The sequence below is a fragment of the Triticum urartu genome, unplaced genomic scaffold (assembly GCF_003073215.2).
Source record: "Triticum urartu cultivar G1812 unplaced genomic scaffold, Tu2.1 TuUngrouped_contig_5007, whole genome shotgun sequence".
Lineage (NCBI taxonomy): Eukaryota > Viridiplantae > Streptophyta > Magnoliopsida > Poales > Poaceae > Triticum > Triticum urartu.
Genome location: NW_024115644.1, coordinates 26947 through 54070, shown reverse-complemented (window position 1 = coordinate 54070; position 27124 = coordinate 26947). Strand labels below are relative to the sequence as shown.

Sequence of the window (27124 nt, the reverse complement as noted above, 5' to 3'; positions counted from 1 at the left end):
AAGTATATTCTATGGTCCAAATTTGTTCATGTAAAGTGTATCTTTAACTGATGCCCTAAAAAATAGCGGTGTAATCGGCCGAGTAAAAGATTTGTGGAGTAAATTTACTCAACTAAGTTTTGGCTGCACCTAACTGATCTCCTAAATTTAGCGGAAGTAATATTTTCTTGTCAAATTCATTTCATTTTCAGCCACCGAAATATATCGGAATACACAATTCACAAATTCTTCATGAAAAAAATGAAACCAAAAAAAACTAAAACCACAATTAGACACTTTAATAGAAATTCAACTTCCATAACTGCTGCTGAAAGTTGGATCAATATTTTCTATATGTCTTTGTTTTGAACTGAGTTAATTTTCTCAATTGGCTTGTCGAGCTTGGACACTTCTTTATTCTTTGCTTCTACACAATTCGATGTTGCATCATCTTTAGTCTCATTTCTAGTCTCCACTTTAGCAAGGAGTGCATGAACATCTAGCAAATTTCATGCTATCAAAAGATCAATGTACTCTTCTTATTAATACCCAAACTTGCATCCTTCTACACAAAATACAAGCAATAAGCTAAAAATTGCGACAAATCCGAGGAACAACAGTACGAACAAGCACTGACCCCATCCTTTTCGCACATGAAGTACACCCATCTAGGATGCTCCGGCGTGCTCAAAACTCGGTGCACCACTAGCCATGGGAGGTGGTCACACTTGATGAACGGCAGTGTGAGCCGACGTGCTATTGAGCTAGTGCCGAGCTCGGCCAATGGCCACCAGGGTGGCTGTGGCGGCGGTCCAACGACAAGTGAAATCCGGGCGCCTAGAGGAGGAGGCAATACTGAGATGCAGCGCACAGTCGTTGCCAGGGTTGCGCGATTCAGTACCCATCCAATCCAGGCGACCAGATGCCTCGAATCCAGCGCCGACGACGAGGCATGTAGATTTGCCGATTTAGGAGGCGGCGACGGCAAGAGAGTTTCAAATCCGGTTCGGCGCGAAAGGCGGCGGGTCGTATGGAGCTTCGACTATGCCAAGTGGTGGCCGGCGGCAGTAGGAAGGAGCCAAAGTAGATGATGCACGGGGATGGTGGGAGCGGGTGACGGCGAAGACTTTTTTCCTCCTGTGTTAGGTGGCCGAGTAAATATAGGCGAGCAGACAAGGAGTAAAGTATTTACTCCTATTATGAGTTTAGGAGTTCGGCTAGCTGCCGGTTAGAGTAAAACCGAAGTTTTACTCCTCTGTATCCTTTTAGTGGATCGACATGCCCTAAGACCCCATCCGAGATGGTCAAGTACAAATAGCCAAAATTGTGTTGCAGGTATGAGCCTGGTTACTTTCGCCATTGGAGTACACTGAGCATAATTAGACAGTTTCAGCGCCTCTTACTGCCTGCTTTTGCAGCACCAAAGTTCTATGGGCTTGAGGCGAGGTAGATAAACACGCCAACAAAGGAAAGAACAGATGCCAACGGCCCATGTTTCCCGTCAATTCTCTGCAGATGAATGGTTGATCCGTTAGACACTAACCGATGATTAAATCTGGTTTGCTATTTGGATGTAATAGATAAGCTGGTCGAAGAAGAGAATCTAATGAAATTACCTTAGCCTGAAAAGTTCCAGGTGCCAAAGGTGGATACACAGAAGTGAAATGTCAGCAGCCAGCACCAAAGATATTGCATTCAAACATTAGTATCATGAAGTGATATGATAACTACCAATTCAAACATCTGCTGTGGAGGTCTGTCAGCGAGAATATCAAATGGAAGGATGGGAGTTGAATATACCTCCTTCAGAAAAGGAAAGAAGGTATTTAAGCTCAGGGAACAGAACATTGCAAAGCAACACAAAACACAATGATATTCAGCACAACAACTGCTAGCTAGCTGTAAGTTCATGAGATTCAGGGCCCGTCTATGGATCCATGGAATGCCAATCATATCGGAGTCCTTAAGCAAAAGCCCTGTGAAGCTCATCCAATAATGGCTACCAATCACGGGTCGGTACAAGGGTTTCCCATGACATGTTCTGTTAAACATATAACAATCAGAATTCCAATTAATGTTGGTACAGTGGAACCAGTTGTCTGAACATGCCACTCGAGTTTTGCAGTAAAACAAAAATCAATCACCAAATGAAGCATGTAACCCCAACAAACCTGGAGTGCAGCCTTCATGGGAACGCGGTATTTGATAACCGCCGGAGAACCCTGAAACCTGCCCTGCGCTTTGGTCTCCAAGACAAAGTTGTGGGATGCCGTAGAACCGATGGACATAGAAACACAAGGTACATACATTGGTTCGTCAACGGAAAATGCCAGCATGGTAACAGTAACAGAAGGACTGCGCATTAGCTAGGAAGCGTGCTCACGGATCAAGCTTCTCCACCATCTTTGATGTGCTCCCGGAGACGAGCTCAAACGCCTCCTGTGGCCAAGAGTCATCGTTCAGTCTAACATCATAGGCTGTCCTGGACAAATAAGAATTTACAGTGAATCGGAGCTGATGCCGATGAAGACAGGCTTGTCGGTAAAGATCTATGGAGACAAAAAAAAGTAGATTTACATAGACTTCAAAATGGCTGTTGAAATTGATTAAAAAGCATGGGCATTGCACCAGGCATTAAAAATATCATATGGAGTAGAACAAACAATCTAATAGTCGATTTATGTACCAAGAATTACGTTTTAGTGATCATGTCACTGGCAGGAAATGGCAATTAATTCATGATATGGTAACAATCAATATGATTCTGGGCCGCGTAATCAAGCAGATAGGCACGCATTCAGTCTGCAGAACCCACCCACAATGGTATGGAGACAGCAAAAATATCATATGGAGTATAACTAAAAATCTAATAGTCGATTTATCTAGTGAGATTTCAATTCACTCAAGTTTCTAACTAACAATATCATATGCAGCCGAACTGCGAAATTTGAAGGCTAAGACGCGAGAGAGGGGGCGAGAGAGGGATCTGGGACTCACGCAGAGCCCTGGTTGTAGAGGTCGAGGGTGACGGCAAGGCGCTCGATGCCGGGACCAGGGCGGGACAACTTCACCCTCTTGTGCGCCACCACGAACGGCGTGTCCCCTACGGCGACAGAGGCGAGCACCGCCAGGAGGGATAGGGCGACGGCGGCTGCGCCATCATTCGCTCCGCCCGGAAACAGAGGATGAGAGAAACTGGTTGTTGGTACTGGATTACTTGCAAACATTTCCATGAACAGCCCTTGGGTATGCAAGAATTACAAACTTACTTCCACAAAAGACATTGCAAATCTGGTTTTGTGCATAATATCAACTAGTACAGTACTATTAGGTGTAAAGTAAGCAAGATGAGTCATTACGATTATCAGTTACCTGTTTCTGCAATGGCCAGATGATATATATGCGCATTAGAAAATGACTTTGCCGATCCACGTAGGGCTATGCTTGTATGTAGTGCTTCACGTGATAGCAATACCAGTGTTACAATTGTGTCGAATATTATTGTACAAGTTAGGTTACAGTTGGACTTGGAGTCGTACGGTGTATAGACAGAGTAGGAGTCGTGTCCAAGTAGGACACTTGTATCCTAGGCCTCTCATATATAGCGGGGGTAGACACACGATGTAACCTATGCCAACATAATAGCACGGGCATGCGGGGGAGCCGGCGGCGTGTGCCGGCGCCCGGGCGGCCGGGGTGTGGTATTGTGACGGTGTCATGGGGAGGAGCGTCCGTAGTCAGGCTCCGGGGATGTAGCCATATCGGTGAACCTCGTTAACAAATCTCGGTGCCGTGCTCGTGTGATTGCTTGGTCCTTAGATGATCAACGGTATGCCTCGGATTTATTCTAACAAGTGGTATCAGAGCTAGGTTATGAGGCGGACTCATTGATTCGGAGGATGAATCTAAGCGTCATGTTGGATCGTGATTAACGGCTTCGCATCCGACCATGGAGCTGGTGGCGAGTTCGTTGAAGACAATCGTGAATTGTACAAAGCGGCTGGGGAGTCGGGAGATTGGAAGCGGTGATGTCACGGGATTCAAGTCGACGATAGAATATTTCAGCGATCAGCAAAAGCAGCAGATTCGATTGACGCGTGCAGCGGTGGCGCCGGCGCCCTCGGAACGTGCGGCGGCAGGAGACCGAGCGATCGAGGCGAGTCGATTGTGCATGTCGTGCGTGTAGAGCAGGAGGGCAGGTTGGCCCAAGCGGGGCTGGCTGAGCCGGGCCACGTGTGCAGAGGCCGACTGGTGGGCTGTTGTGCTGGCGCGGCCCATGCGCGGGAGCGACACAGGTCCAGGTAGGCTGCTGCGTGGCGCTGTGAGGGTGGTACGGTCTTCTTGCTGGGCAAGTCCCGGGCGTGGCTTGTAGCAGGCGCTGGATGAGCAGTGGGCTGTAAGAGCTAGTTCCTGGCAAGTACGTGAGATTTGTTGCTGAAAAAAAAAGGCTTGCATATGCGTGAAGAGGCTAATAGCATGACAAGACAAGAAGAAGAAATTGTGTAAAAGGGATCCTGTGTGGTCAAGGTTTGCACGGATATTTTTTCTTTGGGTCCAGTTTTTCTTGCAGATGGGCTTCGTGTGCGTACAACAAGGACGAGCGCATAAGGCTTGAGTGAGTCTGGAATGCGTCGTGAAGGATCATGCAAACACAAGGCGTCAAAGCAATGCACGGATTTGCGGGCGGACACGACGCAGGGTGGAGCATGGTTGCAGTCGGATAATTTCGGCTGGGTCGGACTGGACTGTCTGATGGATTGACGGGGATGTCGGTCAAAGCAGAAGACGGCGATGATTTCAGCAACGACGACATAGGAGCGTGATGCTGATGGTGGCTGACTTCTGGGGCGTGGAAACACGTGGTGCAGGCTTGAGGGCTTGTGCGGCTTCGACAGACTATTGCGTAGGGTTGATTCAAGACGGTGCACATGGGAGCTTGGAGTCGACAGGGCGCGGAAGGGTGGCACGTACAACCACCATGGAGTCATGTTGAAGGTGGAGTTGGAGTCTGATGGATGACTACACTCTATGCTGATGGAGGGGCTACGGCGTAAATGCATGGAGAGTCGAAGCCTATTTCAGCGGTTAAAGCGAGAGACACGTGGATCGGACTGGGCGCCAGTGGTCTGATGGAGGCGTGATACTCGGCATCGGTCGGTGGTGATCGATAATTCTCTGCAGTGGGAGTTGAGAGAGTGGGGGCTAGCTACCCGGGAGACTCGATCAGGATAGCAGAGGCTCGACGCGGTGATGGCGGCGAGGTGTGCGGTAAGCACGGGACACAGCAACAGGCCAAGGCACTAGCGGTCAGACGTGTGGTCAGACAAATTGTGCAGGGGTGCTGAAACAGTGTTGACGAGTACCAGATTCAAGTTGGTGACTGGGTCTATCGGTGCCGGTTGATGGACATGAGTTGACCATGGAGAATCTGAGAAAGTGGCGGAAAGTCTAAAATTGTCAAAAGCTAGGAGAGTACATGGCCGTATATTCTGTGGTGTTCGGTGCACATGGCAAAGTGCGGATGACAAGTACAGAAGGTGGTGGAGTGCTATAGCTATAGGACATGTCAATGACTATCCGGAAAAAGGATGAGACAACTGTGAATTTAACTCAGGATGACATAGGGCAACGGTGAAATTCCTTCAAGTTTCAGACAGACGGTTAGGAAAGAGCGGTGATGTTGAGTTCAGGTAACTCTTATATGTGACACCCAATATGTGAGTTGTTTATTTTCACGCAGATTAATGATCAGTGTGTGATGGCGTTGAGCGGATACTCCGGAAGTTGGGAGCACAAAGTAGAGTAACGAGGAACTTAATTTTTGCTCGAGTGTTGACTGTGATGAAGACGGGAAGGGACTACAGTTGCAGGTGGAGTCACATGGAGTCTGGGAGTAGCAGAGGTACTCATGGTGTATCTCAAGTCCAATGTACATGGAGGTTCGACGCACGGACGAATTCAAGGTGGTGGAGAATATTCGCCAAGGTGGAGTTTGTTAGAATTATGTCAAATATTATTGTACAAGGTAGGTTACAGTTGGACTTAGTTTTGGACTGTGTGTAGACAGGGTAGGAGTTGTGTCCTAATAGGACACTTGTATCCTCCCCAGTATATAGCGGGGGTAGACACACGATGTAACCTATGCCAACATAATAGCACGAGCACGCGGGGAGCCGGCGGCGTGTGCCGGCGCCCGGGCGGCCGGGGTGCGGTATTGTGACGGTGTCATGGGAAGGAGCGTTCATAGTCAGGTCCTGGGGATGTAGCTATATCGGTGAACCTCGTTAACAAATCTTGGTGCCGTGCTCGTGTGATTGCTTGGTCCTTGAATGATCAACGGTATGTCTCGAATTTATTCTAACAACCAGATGATCTGTTTTAGGAGCATCCAAACACTCTGAAGAAAAGCGAGCCCGTAGACGAAACCATCCTTGATAAATAGGCCTTCATCGTCCTTCACACATACATCAAAGTCGAACAAAGGCTAGCCACGCGCGTGGTCCACCATGACGGCATTGCCCATCCTCGTCTTCCTCCTTGCACTGGCGACCAATGTTGTTGCACAGTTGAAGACTGCCTGCCACCTTGGCATTACCCAACAACCATTTTCGCAGCCAGTTCCACAGCAACCACAACTAGTCCTGAAGCGGCCACAAGAATCTTTTCCAAAACAGCCTCAAGAAACATTCCATCCATCACTTCATCAAAAGTTGACTCCGTGCAAAGTGTTCATCCAACAGTTGCACATCGCGGTGGCAATACCACCATTCCTTGAATCACGGGTGTTGACGAAAAGCGGCTGCGAAGTGAGGCAGCAGCAATGCTGCCAACAACTCACCCGGATCCCTATGCCATCCTGATGCCAAGCCATATGTGGCCTAGTGCACACCATCATCATCGAGAAGCAACAAGAGCAACGGCAACAACGACCACAACTAGGACATGGTTCCCCCCGGCGTCACCAGGAACGACTAGTCCAGTTTGAGGCGACGATGAGCACCGCGCTTCAAACCCTGCCTACAATGTGCAACATGCGCGTGATGCCATGTTGCATCGTGGCCACCAGCACCGCCATCCCGCCAGCCGGCGATATCGGCGAGTGATAAGAAGAGAAAGATTGTGGTACCATATATATGTAGCACCGACCAAGCCGATGGATCAATCCTCTAGAGCTGATACGAATGAACGCATTGAAATGCACCTGTCATGTATGACCCTTTCCACAAAATGAGCTCATTAATTATATGTCCACGATAAACACGCAATGCATCACTCGACGGCTCAGATGGACGGCCAAACTTCATAGAAGGTTTAACCATGGGTATCTCAATCTCACCCCTGTTTTAACCCAGGGACCTGGGTAAGCAAATAGGATGAACTAGAAGGACTCGAATCAATAGTTCCACGGGCATCAGGGGAGTGAGGAAGCAGAATAAAAAGCTCATCCTTTTGGCTATCTGCAGAGAGTCTTCCGTCCCCTCCAACAAACCTTCTCCTCACCCTCCAATGGCGGCCGCGACCTCCTCCTTCGCCACGCTCGTGCGCCCCCTCCACTCCTCCTCCTCCCCCCTTCTGCTCGGACCCGCCTGGTCTCCCTCCTCCTCCTCCGCCTGAATCTTGTGCTGTGTGTGCTGTTCTTTCTTGCAGGCCATCGCCCGCCCGGCGGCGGCGGGGCCGGCGGCGCAGAGGGCGCTCCTCGCCTCGAAGGCCCCCTCGTCGGCGCTCTCCCTCCGCGGTGTCCGCGTCGCGTCCCCGGCCCTCTCCGTCTCCCATCAGAGTCGCGCGCGCTTCGTCGCCTCCGCCAGCGCCGAACCCTATGTAAAGATTCAGCATTTATTTATCTATTTATCTATCTGGCCACAAGGGCCGCAATCTATGTGGAGCTTGCATATCTATTACCAAATTGCAATCTAGTAGACGTGTATCCTTTGCCTTCCGATGCGAACATCCACACAATTTGGTATATTCATGAGAAAAATTAGTTCACTCCCCGAGTTTTCGTGTGAAGAAATGCAAGTTGAGATTTACCGTCAGTTACTTCCTTCTGTAATAAACATTAGGCTCTGTGCACGACGGGCATGCCATGTGTTTATGTTAGTCCATTAGGTTCAGTTAGTGTTAGTCGTCAGTGGTCTGAGGAATCAAATGTGCAGCTGTTTCTATCTAGGTACTGTGGCCGCTACCTGTGTAAAGCCTGCGTATCTGGCGCACCGCTCCTGGTTCAGCCAGGAAGCCCATTGCAGTCTAGTAGACATGTAGTGTGTGCCTTCGGATGTGACTTCCATGCCATTCCTTATGTTATTTGGTATCTGTAATTTTCATGCGAAAAATCAGGTCACTAACTGAATTTTTTTGTGTGCGTGGACAAATTTGCAAGTTGAGGTTTTATCATCACTTACTTATGATAACCGCCGGGTTATGCCAGTGTTAGATGCAGAGTACCATCAGCATGTGTTAGTGTTTAGTTTATTATGTCCAGTTACTGTTGCCGTCTAAGGGAATAAATGTGCCACTGTATGGTTTACACAATATGCCGTTTTTTGTGGTTGCATTGGTGGGTGTCTTTTACCTTATTATATGTCATACATTTCATGGTGTTTGAAGCTGTTCTTTCATCATGCATTGCAGGCACCTGAGCTTCAGTCCAAAGTTACAAACAAGGTGTACTTTGACATAAGCATTGGCAACCCTGTTGGGAAGAACGTTGGGAGGATTGTCATCGGGCTGTATGGGGATGATGTTCCCCAAACCGTTGAGAACTTCCGTGCTCTCTGCACTGGTACGAGGGACTGTTGGAGCCCTGTTCTGTTATCCCATCTGTAAAGGATTGCTCTGATGAGGTATATGACCAATTTCTCCTTTTTGTACCAGGGGAGAAAGGGTTCGGATACAAGGGATCAAGTTTCCACCGTGTCATTAAGGACTTCATGATTCAGGGGGGAGACTTTGACAAGGGCAACGTATGCGTTTCCTACCTTCATCTATTCTTGTTTGTTGCACGTGCATGCTTATGCCGTATTGCGATTGCATTAAGAAAAACTAAAGAGTGTACTACCTGTTTTGCACGTAATCGTTTCACATGAATGTACCTGTTTCTGTTTGTTGATAGTTATGCTAGTTCTTCCTCTCCTTTTCTTCTGAATTGTATAGTTTAGCTATTTGAGTACTCTGCTGTTTAAGCATTATTTTACGGACCAGAGGGACTGGGGGAGAAGGATAGGGAGTTTAAATCCTTTACTACTAGCTTTGCTCGTGTACCGGCATTCAATTTGTTATCGTGCTGCATTTTGATCCTGGATCTTATCCATGTTTGATTGTCATTAATAACTTGCACAAGTGCATCCTACTCTGTTTTGTTGTCAGTGGCCTTGTGGTAAGAATTCAAGGTGATTGCCATCGCGCCATCCTTTCCCATATTGAGGCATACATGATTATGTGTTTCATCTGCATTTTGATCTACTTATGCATGGCTGGCTGAAGTACTTTGAGACTTCAGATTGCCTAAAATGAAACAGACAGCTTCCAACAATGGCATTGAATAACTAGAAACTGATATATTTCAGGGTACTGGAGGGAAAAGCATATATGGCCGCACCTTTAAGGATGAGAACTTCCAATGTATGTGTTGCAATGAACCTTTGTCACTCAATCTTTGCTTCAGATTATATGCTAACTGATTATATATTATTTAATGTTCTTAGTGGTTCATACTGGACCTGGAGTGCTCAGCATGGCGAATGCTGGACCGAACACCAACGGCAGCCAATTCTTCATCTGCACAGTCAAGGTAATTAATTGTTTACTTCCTGCTATCAGTCAGTCCATTTGAATAATAGTACCCTTTTTTCCATTGCTAAGTTTGAAGTTCATATAAATCCCCGATTGAGGTTTCTCCTACCTTGCTTGCAGACACCGTGGCTGGACGGGAGACACGTTGTCTTTGGCCAGGTTCTTGAAGGCATGGACATCGTAAGGACGATAGAGTCATCAGAGACCGACAGAGGTGACCGTCCGAAGAAGAAGGTGGTCATTAGTGAGTGCGGGGAGCTTCCAGTGGTCTGAGTTTTATTTAGATGGCTATCACCTTCCATCTGCGCATCTTGATTTTGCTGTGGACTTGTTACTTGTCTTTCTCCAAGTAGTTAGAGATCGCGCTGAGTTGAACTCGAGATTTCTACTCAGAGGCATACGGCATTCATCAACTGTTCGACTGGAATAAGAATGTGATTGCTTTACTGAACCTGTTTTGTAGCATTGCTCATGATAGATAATGCCTTGTGAATTTTCTGGCGGATCCATGAAATGCCTGGATATCTCTATCTATTCGTTTTTATCTGCTAAATTTCCCTGAAGAGCTGCAAACAAATTATGCCATGTAAAGGCTCGGTATCATTCCTGGCAATCCCAGTTCCGACACTTGTCATGAGCAAAATTTAGCAAACACAACCTGCTGATTATCTGAATGATTCGCGCAACAATACAAACTTAGTTTGGCAGACCAACAGAATATTGATCAAAGCTTCACATGTGTACCGTAAAGCCTTTGACATGTAAAAGGATTTTGATGAATCATGTCATGCTCCACTTCTGCAAGTCACACTGTACTATAAAGTCTTGTGTATCGTTACAGGCCACACAAGACTACAGACTTAGTTCAATGCAAGGCATGCTAGTCTGGTTTATGAGTAACAACCCGTAGAACATTACAAACTAGTTTCAGAGACTCCGATGCAATCTAGATTGATGTTTGACATGTAAAGTGAATAACATGAGTTATGCCAATCTTCTATATCTAAATAGCTAGCCCCCATTAACTATTTCTGTCAACATGCAAGCATGCCACATCATACGCACAACATGCATGAGAAGAGCCTCACCTCCACTATCATATGTCTCTCAACATGCAAGCATGTCACTTCATCATGAAACATGCATCATAACATGCAAAAATACATGAGAATTTTATTATATCATGCTATTTATATTTAATAAACATTTTACAACAAATATTCATGTTTCAAACGACGAATCAAATAGAAATATGTTGCAAAGTATTCCGGCAACAACGTGCGGGATATCATCTAGTTTATAAAGCTTTGGTGACAGTGGAGTGATATGTGCAACAACAAAGAACTTTGATGAGAAATCCAAGAATACACTTATAAGTAGTGTCCCCAAACACAACATACGAAATGATGAGTTGAGAAGCATCCCCGCACTTTCCAAGAAAAGTAATTGCAAAGATGAAAACAAACAATGCCATGGTAGCTATAAATAGGCATACACCATCAAGATCCTCCATCATCCACCATTCACATTAGAGAACAAACATCAAAGCCAAGCAAACAATATCCAACATAAATCAACTATGAAGATCTTCCTTGCGCTTGCCTTTCTTGCTACTATGGCTACCATCGCCATAGTCACCACCGATATGAAACTACCCCAGTTGCAACCACAAAAATCATTTTCACAACAACAACCCTTTCCACAACCACAACTACTCTTTCGAGAGGAGCAATCGGCTCCACAACAATAGCCATTTCCACCACAACGGTTACCATTTGGGCAACAACAATTTCCACAACCACCACCCTATCCCCCACCACAACAACCACTCTATCCCCAACCACAACAACAACCATTCCCACAACAACATGAACAACCAGCTCAGGAACAACCATTTGTACAACAATTGAACCCCATGTAGGGATGTATTCCTACAATAGTGTAATCCAGTGACAACTTTATCATTTCTCCAGTCAGAGGTGGTGCAACAAAGCAGATGTCAGGTGTTAAGGAAGCAATGCTGTCAGCAACTGTCACGTATTCCCAAGCAATCACAGTGCCATGCCATCCACAATGTTGTGCACGCCATTGTTTTGCAACAACGACAACAATTGGGAGAAAGGTACTTTGGTCCAACCTCAACAACAACTACTAGGTCGAGGTTCCATCCAACCTCAACAACATCAGTTGAATCAGGGTTGGATCGACACAATAAGGACATGGGTGCTTCAGACTCTACCGACAATGTGCGACATCCACGTCACACTGTACTGCTCTATCACCTCATCAGCATAGCAACGTCACTATATATACTAGCATGAGTGGCTAATGAGAAGACAAGAGATCTCATACTCGATAGATGGACTACCGTTGTTAGTCGATGGTCCTATCCATGCAGCGCCGAAAAATGAATAAAAGAAAAGATATATATTCTTTGATGCATATAGATTATCTATTGGTGTTCCGTTCATGAACATGTTGAGTTGTTCGTCCAAAAAACAATATATGCATTAATTAGCTTTGTATGTAGCACATTTGTAAAAATTGAACTGAGCCGAATCTCTATTAAGGTAATTATTTAAGGAGTAAGGATTAACAACAAACCAGCTCTTTAATGGCGAGCATTATGGGTTTTGACCTTCAATTGGTCCATGTAAGATTTCTTTTGAATGTTGGCGGGAGAGATGCCAATCCATTGATTAGAAAGGGATATTACCGGTAACACCCCCAAAGGAGGAATGCACCACATAAGGCAAGTGTCAAACAAATAAGAAATGAAAAAGGTCTGCTTGAGTAATCAAGGAAAGCCAGGAGAAAACCTAAACAAGACCTAGCTAGACTAGACCTAAAGCTGCACAAAACATACAACATGCCAGAAAGCTAACACCCCAAAACATACATGGCTGATCACTCAAGTGCCTTCTCTGCTACCAGAGAGCACACCAAAACCGCTGTATCAATATGGGATGCCACAGTTACCATATCGATGAAGCTTGATGATATCGAAGAGGAACACTATGTCTGATAGAGCAGACATATGCCACTTCAATCCCGTGAGGTTGGCGAACATAGCTCGCCTGACTCACCTTGCATGTGGAGGTCACGCAAGCTGCCGCGGACCACCTCCACGAGTCTTGAGTCCATCCTGCCGAGTCTAACTCCAAGACAATGCCCGAAGAGGAAACACGATACCAAGCAAAGCCAGAAGCGTTGTCATCGTCCCATCCAGGAGATCAGATCTAGGTTTTCCCTCGTAGTATACTGGGAGATGGGGGAGGACATCAACATCGATGCCTCCAACAAGGGAACGATGCCCGTATGCACCACCATCGATGACTATGACTATAACCAGAGTATGGCTTTTGCTGGTAGCCTAACCCTCCCAAACCCAAAACCCCGAGAACCTATCCAGCCTAGAACCTCCATGACACGTGGTAGGACATGAGGCCTCAGACTTGTGACACATGAAGGACCCCTTCGTCGTAGGCCCGCAGAAATCCAGACCGGGTCTTGGAGTTGGCAGACCTCATGCCTTAGGCAGACCCGGAGCACCGCAGGAACCTCCCTGTGCAGATCATCTCTATGCTCACACTAGAGACGGCGAGAACCGACCGTCTGCCCTTTGGGCAGCCGATCGAAACCACAAGGCCATCGGAGTCCTCACGCCGCCACCCGTCAGATCCGCATTGGGAGCGCCGACCACGCGCCTCTACACGATGATACGATCCCCACAACCATAGCTCATGACACCACTTATTATAAACTACGTAGTAGTTCATTGCAGAAAACTAGACGGGACACACGATGTTTTCTTAACAAGGTTCAACATCGTGGTTAATCCCCATGGCATGATTACGGGCGCACCTCCCCATGTACCATCACATGATACAAGTTGACGATAAGCCCAGACAGCACTCCAACCACCTTTGCCATGCACCCCTGCCAAGTGTGCGGACCGTCCCTCTCGTGATATCTGTCATAGCGTAACTTATGCCTAGTATATTTTGGCTATGTGTGGTACCTTATATAATAGTACTCGGTTACACGTGTCTGACTGAAACACCTGATGCTCCACATACTCCAAGTTTAATAGTAGCCCAATACACATATTCGACACAATTTTAAAAGATGCCCAATTGTTGGCCAGCAAGCTTCCCTCGGTCTCAGTATCATGGTGGACACCATGGCCACTGCTGAATGTTGTTCCCAGCAAATCAAGGATACAATAGTGTTCAAGGCATGGCCTATGCACCTGCCTATTATTACAACAAACCCAAAGAAGAAAACAACACTTAATTAGCAGAGGACATGATTAATTTAACATTCCTTAACATGTTTTTTTTGCTTTGTTCATGATAGATAATGCCTTGTGAATTTTCTTGCGGATTGATGAAATGTTTGGATATATCTATTCATACTAATATCTGCTAAATTGTACTATAATTTCCCTCAAGAAATGCAAAAAAAAAGTGGACGCACATGCTTTGCAAATGCTCTGTATCATTCCTAGTCCCAACACTTGTCATGAACAATCTTGAACAAATTCAGCAAACAATACTTGATTATCTTAACGATATGCACAACACTACAGACTTAGTTTGACAAACTGACGGAATCTTGAAGAAACCTTCATATGTACCTACGTGTAAATCCTTATACTAATCCTGTACAACATTACAATCCTTGACATGTAAAGGAATTCGATGAAATGATGTCATCGTCTACTTTTGCAAGTTACTATACTAGTCTTATGTATCTTTACAGGCCACACAAGATTACAAACTTAGTTTGGTGCAAGACAAGCTAATCTAGTTTATGTGTAACAACTTGTAGAATATAACAAACCCAGTTTTAGAAAATGTTGCAGTCCGGATCGACGTTTGACATGTAAAGTAAATAAGATGAGTTATGTCAATTATCAAGATTTGTTGATAGAGGAATGATACATGCAACAACAAAGAACTTCGATGATCAGTGCAAGTATATGCTTGTAAGCAGTTGCACCTAACGCAACATACCAAATGTTAGAGTCCGAGAAGCATCCATGCACTTTTAAGAAAAGGAAATGCAAAGATGAAAAAAGGTGATGCCATGTCAGTTATAAATAGGCCTAAACAATCAAGACACTCCTCCAGCACCCACCATTCACTCAACTGGAGAACAAACATTATCTAACACAAATCAACCATGAAGAAATTCCTCGTCCTTGCCCTCATTGTTGTCGCGGCGACCACCACGGCCGCCGAACCCTTTACTGCATTCCGTACTGCTTGGGAGCCGCACCATCCATCATCTCCAGAGCAGCAACCAACTCCACAGCCACAAGAACAACCAGTTCCACATCAAAAGTTGAACCCATGCAGGGATGCCCTCCTACAACAGTGTAGCCCAGTTGCTGATATGTCGTTCCTCCGGTCACAGGTGGTGCAACATAGCAGCTGCTTGGTAATGTGGGAGCAGTGTTGTCAGCAACTAAAAGCGATCCCCAAGCAGTCAAGATGTGAGGCCATCCACAACGTCGTGCACGCCATCGTTTTGCAACAGCAACAACAATTGGTACAAGGTATTTCCACCCAACCTCAGCAGCAACAACAACAAGGTCAACAACAACAAGGTCAGGGTTCTAGCCAGCCACAACAACAAACACAACTGGATCAGGGTTGGATTGCGGTGATAGGGACATGGGTGATTCAGACCATTCCGGCAATGTGCGACGTGCATGTTCCACCATACTGCTACACCACCATATCACCATCCATTGACGTCACTACCGGCATGGGCGGCTACTGAGAGGTCTAGTATCCGAAAAACGGACCAGCATTGTTTAGTCAGTGGTCCGATCCATGTAGCGGTGAAAAATAAAGTGCCATGCATTATCATGTGTGGACTAGACTGGCACTAGTTCAAACTTGGGAAATAAAAGGCAAACTAAGTTATTTTCTGCATATAGTGTTATTGGTCGGTGTTTCTATTCGGGCACACGTGGAGATGTTCATTCCTAACCTCAATATTATGCATTAACTAGCTTTGTATGTAGCAAAATAACCAAATGGTTGTAGAAGTCAGACTGAGCTAGATCCCTATTAAGGTGAGGAGTAAGGAACTAAGGACTAACCACAAACTAACTCTTTAATGGCGAGCCTTCTGAAATTTGACCTTCTTGAGATGATTCACAACTAGTTCTAAATAGTATATGGCATTGGTGTCAATGTGGTCCATTTAAGATTTTACTGTTGGGTTTGACTGTAGAGAGCGGGCAATTTGTCATTTCTGTCCATATCCTCGAGGAAATTTTGCTGTCCAGAAAATGCATTAATTAATTAAGTTTGTGCAGAAAAAACTCAAACAGACAAAGGAAGGAAGCCACTCTTTTTCCACTCTGATTGAGATGCCAATCTGATTGGTTGCTTCCTCCCTCCTCTTCCACAGAATAAAGAAGCTAGTCTCGTTCTGCATATTATGGAAACCACAAGTTCTTTCAGAAACAAAACTTTCTGGAGACCACTCCATTTTCCCTGCTGTCCAGGCAGTACATACATAAGGGATAATTCACAACAAGGATGGAAAGCCATCCATAAATAAAGAAAAGGCCATCTTCTATCTCGCTCTAGAAGCATAGCTGTAGCTGGCTTGAGTACTCATCATCATCATCATCCCAAAGAACTAGAAGAGAAGAAGAAGAAGATGCAGGACTGGAGTCCGGTGCTCATCTCCTTCATGCTCTTCATCCTTCTGTCCCCAGGGCTTGTCTTTCAGATCCCTGGCAAATCGCGGACGATCGAGTGCGGCAAATTCCACACCAGTGTCGTCTCCATCCTCATCCACACCATCATCTTCTTCGCCCTTGATGCCTTCTTCCTCGTTGTCGTTGGCGTCCGCATCGAGTTCGGCTCCTCATCATGAGTAGTAGAGTACTCTGCTTCATCCTGTTCTAGCTGTTCCTTTTGCTCTTTCTGTCTGTTTGGTTCTTGCTGCTTGTTAATTAGTTTGCCTGGGCTCAATCATTGCTGACCTGGGATATGTTACATATGTTGGGATCATGTGAAATTTATATTCTTGAGATTTATATGTTGGGATCATGTGAAATTTACTGTGTATCTCTGGGATCATGCTTTTTTGATAATTTTGCTATGCAACTTTATTTAGTTCTTCGCCTTGTCTATATGTCCTTTGAGAAGTTGCGGCAAATCGATGCCTCAACTCAGTAGAACAAAGGAGAAGAAGCTAGAACACACACAATTTGTGTGGTGGGTATATGACCTTAGTTGTTGCATCCGTATATTCTTTTTCGTTAGTTTCATTATGTTATCCTATACCACGATTTTTTCTTGATGGAAAGCGAAATATGCAACATGAGCACAAACCCAAAAACTTGAGATTGGGCGCGTGCCTTATTCACATCATCATCCTACTTATGGCTCTGGCTAGCGCTAGTTCAACAATGGATGCCCGAATAACCTAGTTGATCAGTGCATGCGAATTACATTTACAGCTCCTATGTTCCCCCACTGCACCACGTTCAATCTTCAGGTTGGATCTATTCAGGATTTCTTGCTGAATTTCTGAATTTGGATAATTCAGATGCATGCATGGATTAATCAAAGGTGGGCAGCTGATCCTCCATCTAATTCGGAACTACTCCCTCCGTCCCACAATATAACATGTTTTTGCTGTTGCAGCTAAGTCTCTCAGCCCCTATTTCACCTCAAGTTGCTTCTCACAACACGGTCCGACGTTTTCTTCTCTATATTTCTCTTGACATAAAGCAAATATGCATACATCTATTAAATACACACATGCACGCACTAACCGGCCATGGCACTCGGTCACTGACAGCACAACTCCATGCACTAAGTCACGCCACCAGCGCAACTAACTCCACGCATGCGCCGTAACAAACCACTACTTACTTGCCCGGTCTCTGTGCACCGCTTCTCACTGCTACGCCAGCTTCGCCCGGTACAGGCCTCCTGCCATGCATGATCTTTCTTGAATGAAACCAGCGGCTCACACACATCTCACGTATTTCTGCACACACTACACATACTGTAGCTACATGTAGAACTAAAATGAAAATACGGATACAAAATATCAAGATTAAATCCAACATTTGCTAGCTATGTTAGCTTGCAAAAACGTCTTATATTATTGGACGGAGGGAGTAGTTAAGAACAACCTTCGTTAGAAAAGAGAGCATTGAGCATTTGCCTGCTAGTTGACCTCACCAGTTACCGCTCACACACAAAGTAGAAAAGTTATATGTTCTTCCATTATCTAGAGAACAAATATCCTCACTCTCACCGTCTCTGCATGTCTGTCATCAGCAAACTAAATAACAATAAGTTAAATGGTTCAACTTCTTGTTGGATTAGAATCTTGACGAGTGGTGTCATGCTCTACCAATGCCATGTTCTCTTATCACCTTAGGAAACACAACAAAGTTCGTTCCAGAAAAAAAAACTCAAGCTTTACTAATCTTGTCTATCTCAAGCCACAGAAGACCACATACTTAGCTCTACACAACCGTACAAAGTTCCATACGCCGGCCGCAATAAAGAATAAAACCTTGATAAGGGTTTGGCATGTAAAGTGAAAAAGGCAAGTCATTTTCCCCTCAAAAAGTAAGGTGAGTAAGATATATCAAGTACCATGCTTTCCTGACACTCATATGATCTTTTGCACAACTAGCCAGGCAACTTTGATGATCGATCCCATATTAAACTTGTGGGTAGTGCAACATAATAGAGCATACAAAATGATCCGTTTCAGAAGCATCCAAAACATTGAGGAATGCAAAATGAAAAGATTTTTTGACGAATGGAATTTCATTCAATCTTCGCATCAAGGTGGTACAACCACAGCGAGTGCAAACCCAGCATTTGCATGTCCACTGCTCAATGCGCCAGAAAAAAACACGAAATCAATTGCGAATGCAAAGAAAGGAAGAGATAATGCCATCGCGGCCATTAATTAAGAGTGACATCAAGTTTTCTTTTTTGAAACCAGATTCTATAGTGTGATATTCATTAATTAAGAAGAGAATTGTCCTAACAATTACCGGAAAACCAGGCTAAAGCCGTTATAACACGCCCCCAAAATGCTGGGCATCACACAAACACGACACAAACATCAATGCCAAGTAGCAGTAGTCATGACCAATTGACCATCACAACCGTTCCTCATCCTTGCCCTCCTTGCTATCGTGGCAGCCAACACCAATGAACAGCTAGAGATGGGTCGTATCAAAGGCAGTGAAAGCGTTTCATGCATTTCATCTTGCTGGGAAAGGCCAAACAAGGAATGGACATGAAAGAAAGCATTCTCTAAGTTCGAATACTTAAATCCATAAATCAGCCAAGTCAAGGCCTCGAATGGTCAACAAATGGGATGTCAGCAGACTTGGATGGGTCGTGCATTCAGGAACAAAGGGCGAAGAGAGTGACATACAGTTGGTTTTGCTTGGTAACTATATGCATCTCTTTTTTCTATTTTCTTATTCTTGTCGTTTTTATCCATGCAGAGAAACCTGTCTCAATCGTTTTATCGTATTGTTTAAATTCGTGATATGATAAATAATTGAATATAGAACTAATCACATGCCTTCATAGATCGGCCTAACTGATGGGGGAGCCTGTCGACATCATGCAACAAACAAAAAGCCATACTGCTGATACACTTGGTCCATCCAACATGCATGCATGAACAAAACAAGAACACACCAGTATGTATACGATTTTTTCTTCTTATCTTGAAGAAATTATTCGTCCATATATGTTTGTGTGTCCACTGTGTCATTCGAATGGTCGTAGCAAATCAATTGAATTGTCCATGTCACCGACGAGCTAGCTAGCATAGTACTGTCTTTGTGTGTGTGTGTGTGTGTGTGTGTGTGTGTGTGTGTGTGTGTGTGTGTGTGTGACTTTAGGTGTTTGCGTCTCCTCTACATACACTGTTTTCCATGTACTATCTTTCCCGTCGGTAACAATAATCGGTGTTTTTTTCCTTTATTATCTTTGATGATATTATATCCATGCGTATGTATGTATATCCACTGTGTCCTTTGAAATGGTCGCAGCAAATCAATTGAATTGTCAATGTCATGGACCGCTAGCTACCATATTGTTTGTGTGTGTGTGTGTGTGTGGGGGGGGGGGGGGGGTGTTAGGTGTTGCCTCTACACAATTAAGCACTTGCCTTGTGGTAAATTGACCTCAACACTCACTCTCACAGAGGAAAAAGTGGGAGGTGTCCAGCCAGAGACACCTCGCTCACACCCTCTCACTGTCCACATGTCTGTTAACAACAAGCTCATTAAAAACAAGTGAAATCACTCTTCTCGTTCTCCTTGCTGCTAATCACAATCCTCATTTTCTTAAAAAAAAGGAAAGAAAGTTCCATGCATAGTATTAAACAAGTGAAATTTTAAGAAGTTTTCATTCTTGAAGTTGGTTGTTCTCTTTACTGATGCCCTAGTGCTTGCTGTTGTTGATGTTGAAATCACCTACTAGCTACCTAATCATAATTAGGAATTGAATAAACACATCCATGGAGTTAACAGTTTGCTAAAAAAATGTTGAGCTACCTAATTGAATGGGAAAAACATGTCTCGACCATTGCAATAGCATCAACAGAAGGCATGTCAATACACTTAGATGGGTATTGCATTCAGGGACAATGGGCGAAGAGAGCGACATACAGTTGATTTTGCTTGGTAACTATATTTGTTTCTTTTTTTAGGACCCTGATAAGTGCCACACGCCAGGTACGTGCACATGGCAACTTAGAACATTTTTTATCTAAACTTTAGTTACACGAGTATGGAAACTTTAGTTGACAAGCATGACAACTTTTGTGCTTTCGTTTATTTTTGACAGAAACTTGCCATGTATCACTGCAATTTGTCATCCTTGCCTAACTGAAATTTACATCAAAAAACGTCAGGGTTGGAGTGCCACGCACCTGAAGTGTGGCACTTATCATTTAGGTTTTTTTTTTATTTTGTTATCCTTGTCGTTTTTATCCATGCGAGAAACTTGTCTCAAGCGTTTAATCGTATAATTTAAATCCGGGATACAATAAATAATTGAATATTGGACTAAGCACATGCCTGAATTGTGAAGTTCATATATCGGCCTAACAGAATGGGGGAGCCTGTCGCCATCATGCAGCAAACAAAAGCCATACTGCTGATACACTTGGTCCATCGACATGCATGCATGAACAAAAGAAAAACACACCACTATGTATACAGTTTTTTCTTCTCATTTGGAGAAATTATTCGTTCATATATGTTTGTGTGTCCGCTGTGTCATTCCAATGGTTGTAGCAAATCAATTGAATTGTCCATGTCATGGACCAGCTAGCTAGCATAGTATTGTTTTTGTGTGTGTGACTTTAGGTGTTGCGTCTCCTCTACATACATTGTTTTCCACGTACTATCTTTCCCGTCGGTAACAATCATCGATGCTTTTTCCTTTATTATCTTTGATGATATTATATCCATGCGTATATATGTATATCCACTGTGTCCTTTGAAATGGTTACAGCAAATCAATGGAATTGTCAATGTCATGGACCGCTGGCTACCATGTTGTTTGTGTGTGTGTGTGTGTGTGTGTGTGTGTGGCTTTAGGTGTTGCGTATCCTCTACACAATTAAGCACTTGCCTTGTGGCAAATTGACCTCAGCACTCACTCTCACAGAGGAAAAAGTGGGAGGTGTCCAGCCAGAGACACCTCGCTCTCACCCTCTCACTGTCCACATGTCTGGTAACAACAAGCTCATTAAAAATAAGTGAAATCACTCTTCTCGTTCTCCTTGCTGTTAATCCCGTGTTGAAATCACTTAACTAGATAGCTAATCATAATCCTCATTTTCTTTAAAAAAGGAAAGAAAGTCCCATGCATGGCATTAAACAAGTGAAATTTTAAGAAGTTCTCTTTCTTGAAGTTGGTTGTTATCTTTGCTGATGCCCTAGTGCTTGCTGTTGTTGATGTTGAAATGACCTACTTAGCTACCTAATCATAATTAGGAATTGAATAAACACATCCACGGAGTTAATTAACGGTATGCTAAAAAACCGTTGATCTGCCTAATTGAATGGGAAAAACATGTCTCGACCATTGCAATAGCATCAACAAAAGGCATGTCAATACACTTGGGCGGGTATTGCATTCAGGGACAATGGGCGAAGAGAGCGACATACAGTTGATTTTGCTTGGTAACTATATTTGTTTCCCTTTTTTAGGACCCTGATAAGTGCACATGGCAACTTCGAACATTTTCGGTGGCAAGTTTTGTTACACGAGTATGGAAACTTTAGTTGACAAGCATGACAACTTTCGTGCTTCAGTTTATTTTTGACAGAAACTTATCATGTGTCACTGCAATTTGTCATCCTTGCGTGACTGCAATTTCGACCAAAAAAACGTCAGGGCCGGAGTGCCACGCACCTGAAGTGTGGCACTTATCATTTAGGTTTTTCTATTTTGTTATCTTTGTCGTTTTTATCCATGCAGAGAAACCTGTCTCAAGCTTTTAATCGTATAATTTAAATCCAGGATACGATAAATAATCAAATTTTGGACTAAGCACATGCCTGAATTGTGAAGTTAAAAATTGGCCTAACAGAATGGGGCAGCCTGTCACCATCATGCAGGAAACAAAAGCCATACTACTGATACACTTGGTCCATCCAACATGCATGCATGAACAAAAGAAAAACACACCGGTATGTATACAGTTTTTTCTTCTTATCTGTAGAAATCATTCGTTCATATATGTTTGTGTGTCCACTGTGCCATTCGAATGGTTGTAGCAAATCAATTGAATTGTCCATGTCATGGACCAGCTAGCTAGCATAGTATTGTTTTTGTGTGTGTGACTTTAGGTGTTGCGTCTCTTCTACGTACATTGTTTTCCGTGTATTACCTTTCCCGTCAGTAACAATCATCGGTGGTTTTTCCTTTATTATCCTTGATGATATTATCCATGTGTATATATGTATATCCACTGTGTCCTTTGAAATGGTTACAGCAAATCAATTGAATTGTCATTCTCATGGACCACTAGCTACCATTTTGTTTGTTTGTGTGTGTGTAGCTTTAGGTGTTGCGTATCCTCTACACAACTGAGCATTTGCCTTGTGGCAAATTGACCTCAGCACTCACTCTCACAGAGGAAAAGTGTGAGGTGTCCAACCAGAGACCCGTCGCTCTCACGCTCTCACTGTCCGCCTGCCTGCCTGCCTGTTAACAGCAAGCTCATTAAAAACAAGTGAAATCACTCTTCTTCTCCTCCTTCCTGCTGTTAACCTTGTGTTGAAATCACCTAACTAGGTAGCTAACCATAATCCTCATTTTCTCAAAAAGAATTAAAGAAAGCCCCATGCATGGAGTCAAACAAGTCGAATTTTAAGAAGTTTTCTTTCTTCAAGTTGTTGTTCTCTTTACCGATGCCCTAGTTGTTGCTGTTACTGATGTTGACATCACCTACTTAGCTACCTGATCATAATTAAGAATTAAACAACGACATCCATGGAGTTAATAGTATGCTAAAAAAAACGTTGATCTGCCTAGCTGAATGAGAAAAATATGTCTCGATCATAGCATCAACAAAAGTCATGTGAAGATACTTGGGTGGATCATGCATTCAGGAACAAAAGGAGTAGAGCTTGCTTGATAAATTTTATTTTTGCCTTCTTATCATGGTCAATTTTATCGGTGCAGAGAAAGGCTAATTATCAAGGAGCCGCGGCAGGAAAGAAAGTGTTTCATAGATGAATTCAGGAGTGAGTATGGCTGAATTGTGTAAACCGTAGATCGGCCTAACTGAATGGGGGAACCTGTCTCCATCATGCATAAAACAAAATCCATACTGCCATTTCGATGCACTTGGATATAATTAAGGAGCACAAACTGATATGCAGCTGATCTTGCTTGGTAACTCTTGCAAGTGTTCTTTTTCTTGTTATCGCCGACAATATATTCATCCATGCATATAATGTACTCCCTCCGTTTCTAAATATAAGTCCTTTTAGAGATTTCAATACGGAATATATACGGATGTGTATAGACATATTTTACAATGTAGATTCACTCATTTTGCTCCGCATATAGTCCGTGTTTGAGCCTCTACAAAGGCTTATATTGAGGAATGGAGGGAGTATATCCACTGTGTCCTTTGAGATGGTTGCAGCAAATTAGTGGAGTTGTCATGTCAATATGCCATGCCATGGACCAGCTAGCTAGCTAGCATATTGTTTTTGTGTGTGTGGCTTTAGGTGTTGCGTATCATCTACACACACATTTTCCTCTCCTCCTTTTCCTCCTTTCGCCCTCTTCCACTTGTTCTTGCTCGATGGAAAGCGATGTTTCAGGCACAGGCAGAAACACACGAGAGATCATCATCATCTTCATGTAGCTTCCTGAAGGTTAATCGCAATTACATCTCCCGTATTGGTTCCACTGGATTGTATTCTAGATTAAGGTACGATACGCTGGAATAGATAAGAAAAGTTCAGGACAAGTCGTTGTCAGTTAGGAGGAGCTAGCTGGTCACGCAATGAGCATTGCCAGTTGACCTCAGCACTCACTCTCATGGAGGACAGGACGAGAGTGAGAGGTGTCCAGCCAGAGAGACCTCACTCTCACACTCACTGTCCACCTGCCTGCCCTGCCTGCCTGTCTGTTATCAACAAGCTCATTAAAAAAAAAGAAAAATTGCGGTTGTTGTCCTCCTTGGTGTTGTTGTGGCGTTGAAATCACCTAGATATAGCTAGCTAATAATAATTGTTTGAACTCCCCATCCATGCAGTTAAACAAGTGAAATTTAAAGAAGTTCTTTTTTTGACGTTGTTCTCCTTCTCTTGTTGTTGTCGAAATCACCTACTTAAGTACCTAATTATAAATGGTCAAAGAAAAATACACAAACCTTCCTGCCAAGTTAGGGTTTCTTTTTCACTTTCGTGACTCCGGCGGCTAGGGCACTCATTCCCTTCAGGCTTCGCCGGTGAGCCCATGGATCCACCTCCCCTCTGCCTGCCGCTCAGGCGGCCGTGGTGAGGGAGGGGGATCTCGGTGTCTCGACTTCGGCTAGTAGTTTAGGTTATGGTTTTTTTTCTCTCGCATGGTGGTGGTTCATTTCGAGTTGGTCTTCCAGACTTTGATTCTCATCAAGTTTGTTCATGGGGATGGATTCGATGGAGCTCCGGTGTAGATTCCTGATGTCTCCTCGGTGCGATGAGGTTAGGGTTTCTCATTGTTTGTGTGCGACGATTAGATATTTTAGATCTATTCAAGGGTTCAATGGCGATGATTCCAGCTCTAGTACGCCGCATCTTAGGGGCACGTGCACAAACACTTTCCAACTGTCATCTACGAACTCAAACCGGCTTAGGTAGGGGAGCGTCAACAGCTGCGCATAGACGGCCACTTCGGTGGTGCTCGATTTAATTTTTATTATGTATATAGGATGCTTTGCCCTTTTCACGAACCTTTGTAAAAGATCTAGGTCCTTTTTCGCAAAAAGGACTACCTTATCATAAGATTTGAATAAAATATTTTCATGCATGGAGCTGTTGACAGTATATAATTATTTAGAAAAAAAATATTTTCTTTTCTGAAGCGCAAGTGCAAAAGGCGTGACTAGAAAATACAGGTGCAAAAGGTGTGACTAGAAAATGAGCGATGTGGTCGTAGGCGGCAGGGAAAGCGAGACGTCACCAACCGAGTGGGAATGGCGATGAAAGGGAGCCCTCACGCCTTTCCCTCCACAATCACACCATCCTCCTGCCCCTGCTCCTGCTCTGCTCTGCTCCATTGCCTTGCTTTCTCTGCCTGCCTCGAGGAGCTAGCTAGAAAGCGAGAAAGAAACCCGCCGGCGTCGGAGAAGAGGAAGGGGAGGGAGAGGGAGGATGTCGGACTGGGGGCCGGTGGTGATCGCGGTGGTGCTGTTCGTGCTGCTGTCGCCGGGGCTGCTGCTGCAGCTGCCCGGGAAGCACCACTTCGTGGAGTTCGGCAACATGCACACCAGCGCCATGGCCATCCTCGTCCACGCCATCATCTACTTCGCCCTCATCGCGCTCTTCGTCATCGTCATCGGCGTGCACATCACCACTGACTAGACACCGGCTGAGCTCCATCACCCCGGCCGGCCAGCTCCAATTAAGCTGCTCTTCCTTTTTCTTTTTTTCATCCATCTGACTCCCGCCTCTCTGTTTTGTTTTGCTCTGGTCTTGCTGCTTGCAAGTACTTGTAGTAGTGTATGTGATCAGGTTTGTTTGTTGTCCTTGGTAATTAAACTCGCGCGTATGTAGCTGCCTGATTAATAAAGAGATGTGTACTTAATTTTCCATGGGAGTGGCACAAACAAGTTATTTAATCGTCTGAAGCTCTAGATTAACTGGTAGATGTGTATATATATAATAAGGTTCCCATTTTTCTTGCAAGGCAACTACCTTCTTTTCAGCTACTCCTACAACGCGCATGAAATTTCAACCACCCCTCCAGCATTCCCTTCTGATATCCACAGTATGGATTGATTACAATCAGTAGTTGCCCATGTGCATTCTTGGATTCATGACTCTAATGCAGCTACTAGTTGGATTTTAGCCAAGTAAATATGCAATACCCAATCAATTAAAACTACTCCCTGTAATGATCTAAAACGATCTTATATTTCTTTACAGAGAGAGTAGCTAGCTATGTATACTTTTCAGCACATATAATACATGCTTGATTAGTCGAACTGCCGACCTAGAAGCACGCGCACGCCCTATACACCCGAGACCAGAGGGAGTACGTGTACAACATTTTCAAACCGGCAGTAGGAAGCGTGATGAACCGTACATGCAGTGTACAAGCTTCGTCATAATAAAATTTTGAGCCGATAAAAGGTTAATTAGCTAAACTGATAACAAGATTCATTATGGCGACTTTTGTTAGTCCTGTGCATTCCAATCAAAGAGGAAGATGAGGAAAATCATCGTGCAGTCGTACTACACTGTACTCTTGTGCTGTTGATGCCCGGGTCGGGTGGGCGGCTGGCCGGTGTGCACGTATGGCACGGCCAAGTCCCACACCAATCAATCGATCAGTCGTGATCAAGCTGACGGTGATAACTGCCGGTCCAACCACTACCATGGCAGCTACCGCCTTAACGTTGATGCTGCTAGAATATTGCCTAGCTACAAAAGCACCTCTTTAGTAGTATTATTATTTCTCTTTTTCTTTTTTTTCTGGTGATTAAGGAGCTTTTATTAATTACACAGCTGAAATGTATTTATTTACAATCAAGCACGTATGGACTCGATCGCATTCAGAAAGTTACTCCCTCTGTTCCAAAATAAATGTCGTGG

At 44.3% G+C, this 27124-nt stretch overlaps 4 protein-coding genes and 2 pseudogenes across 4 annotated transcripts; 5 read left to right on the top strand and 1 right to left on the bottom strand.

Annotated features, from left to right (window-relative positions):
• Positions 1-1093: 1093 nt before the first annotated feature.
• On the bottom strand, positions 1094-3212 carry LOC125528642 (annotated as a pseudogene).
• A 4153-nt stretch (positions 3213-7365) lies between these two features.
• On the top strand, positions 7366-10214 carry LOC125528640 (photosynthetic NDH subunit of lumenal location 5, chloroplastic-like). The gene is made up of 7 exons (XM_048693082.1): positions 7366-7518; positions 7627-7797; positions 8608-8758; positions 8851-8939; positions 9543-9597; positions 9681-9766; positions 9889-10214. The coding sequence occupies exons 1-7, from the start codon at positions 7486-7488 to the stop codon at positions 10039-10041; spliced, it is 738 nt and encodes a 245-aa protein (XP_048549039.1). The 5' UTR covers positions 7366-7485; the 3' UTR covers positions 10042-10214.
• Positions 10215-11383: 1169 nt separating this feature from the next.
• Positions 11384-12063, top strand: LOC125528641 (annotated as a pseudogene).
• Positions 12064-14877: 2814 nt separating this feature from the next.
• Positions 14878-15713, top strand: LOC125528639 (avenin-E-like). The gene has a single exon (XM_048693080.1). The coding sequence runs from the start codon at positions 14956-14958 to the stop codon at positions 15556-15558; it is 603 nt and encodes a 200-aa protein (XP_048549037.1). The 5' UTR covers positions 14878-14955; the 3' UTR covers positions 15559-15713.
• A 542-nt stretch (positions 15714-16255) lies between these two features.
• On the top strand, positions 16256-16834 carry LOC125528644. The gene has a single exon (XM_048693084.1). The coding sequence runs from the start codon at positions 16453-16455 to the stop codon at positions 16669-16671; it is 219 nt and encodes a 72-aa protein (XP_048549041.1). The 5' UTR covers positions 16256-16452; the 3' UTR covers positions 16672-16834.
• An 8696-nt stretch (positions 16835-25530) lies between these two features.
• On the top strand, positions 25531-26119 carry LOC125528643. Its single transcript, XM_048693083.1, has one exon. It carries the CDS (start codon positions 25682-25684, stop codon positions 25889-25891), a length of 210 nt encoding a protein of 69 aa, XP_048549040.1. The 5' UTR covers positions 25531-25681; the 3' UTR covers positions 25892-26119.
• The last annotated feature ends 1005 nt before the right edge of the window (positions 26120-27124 follow it).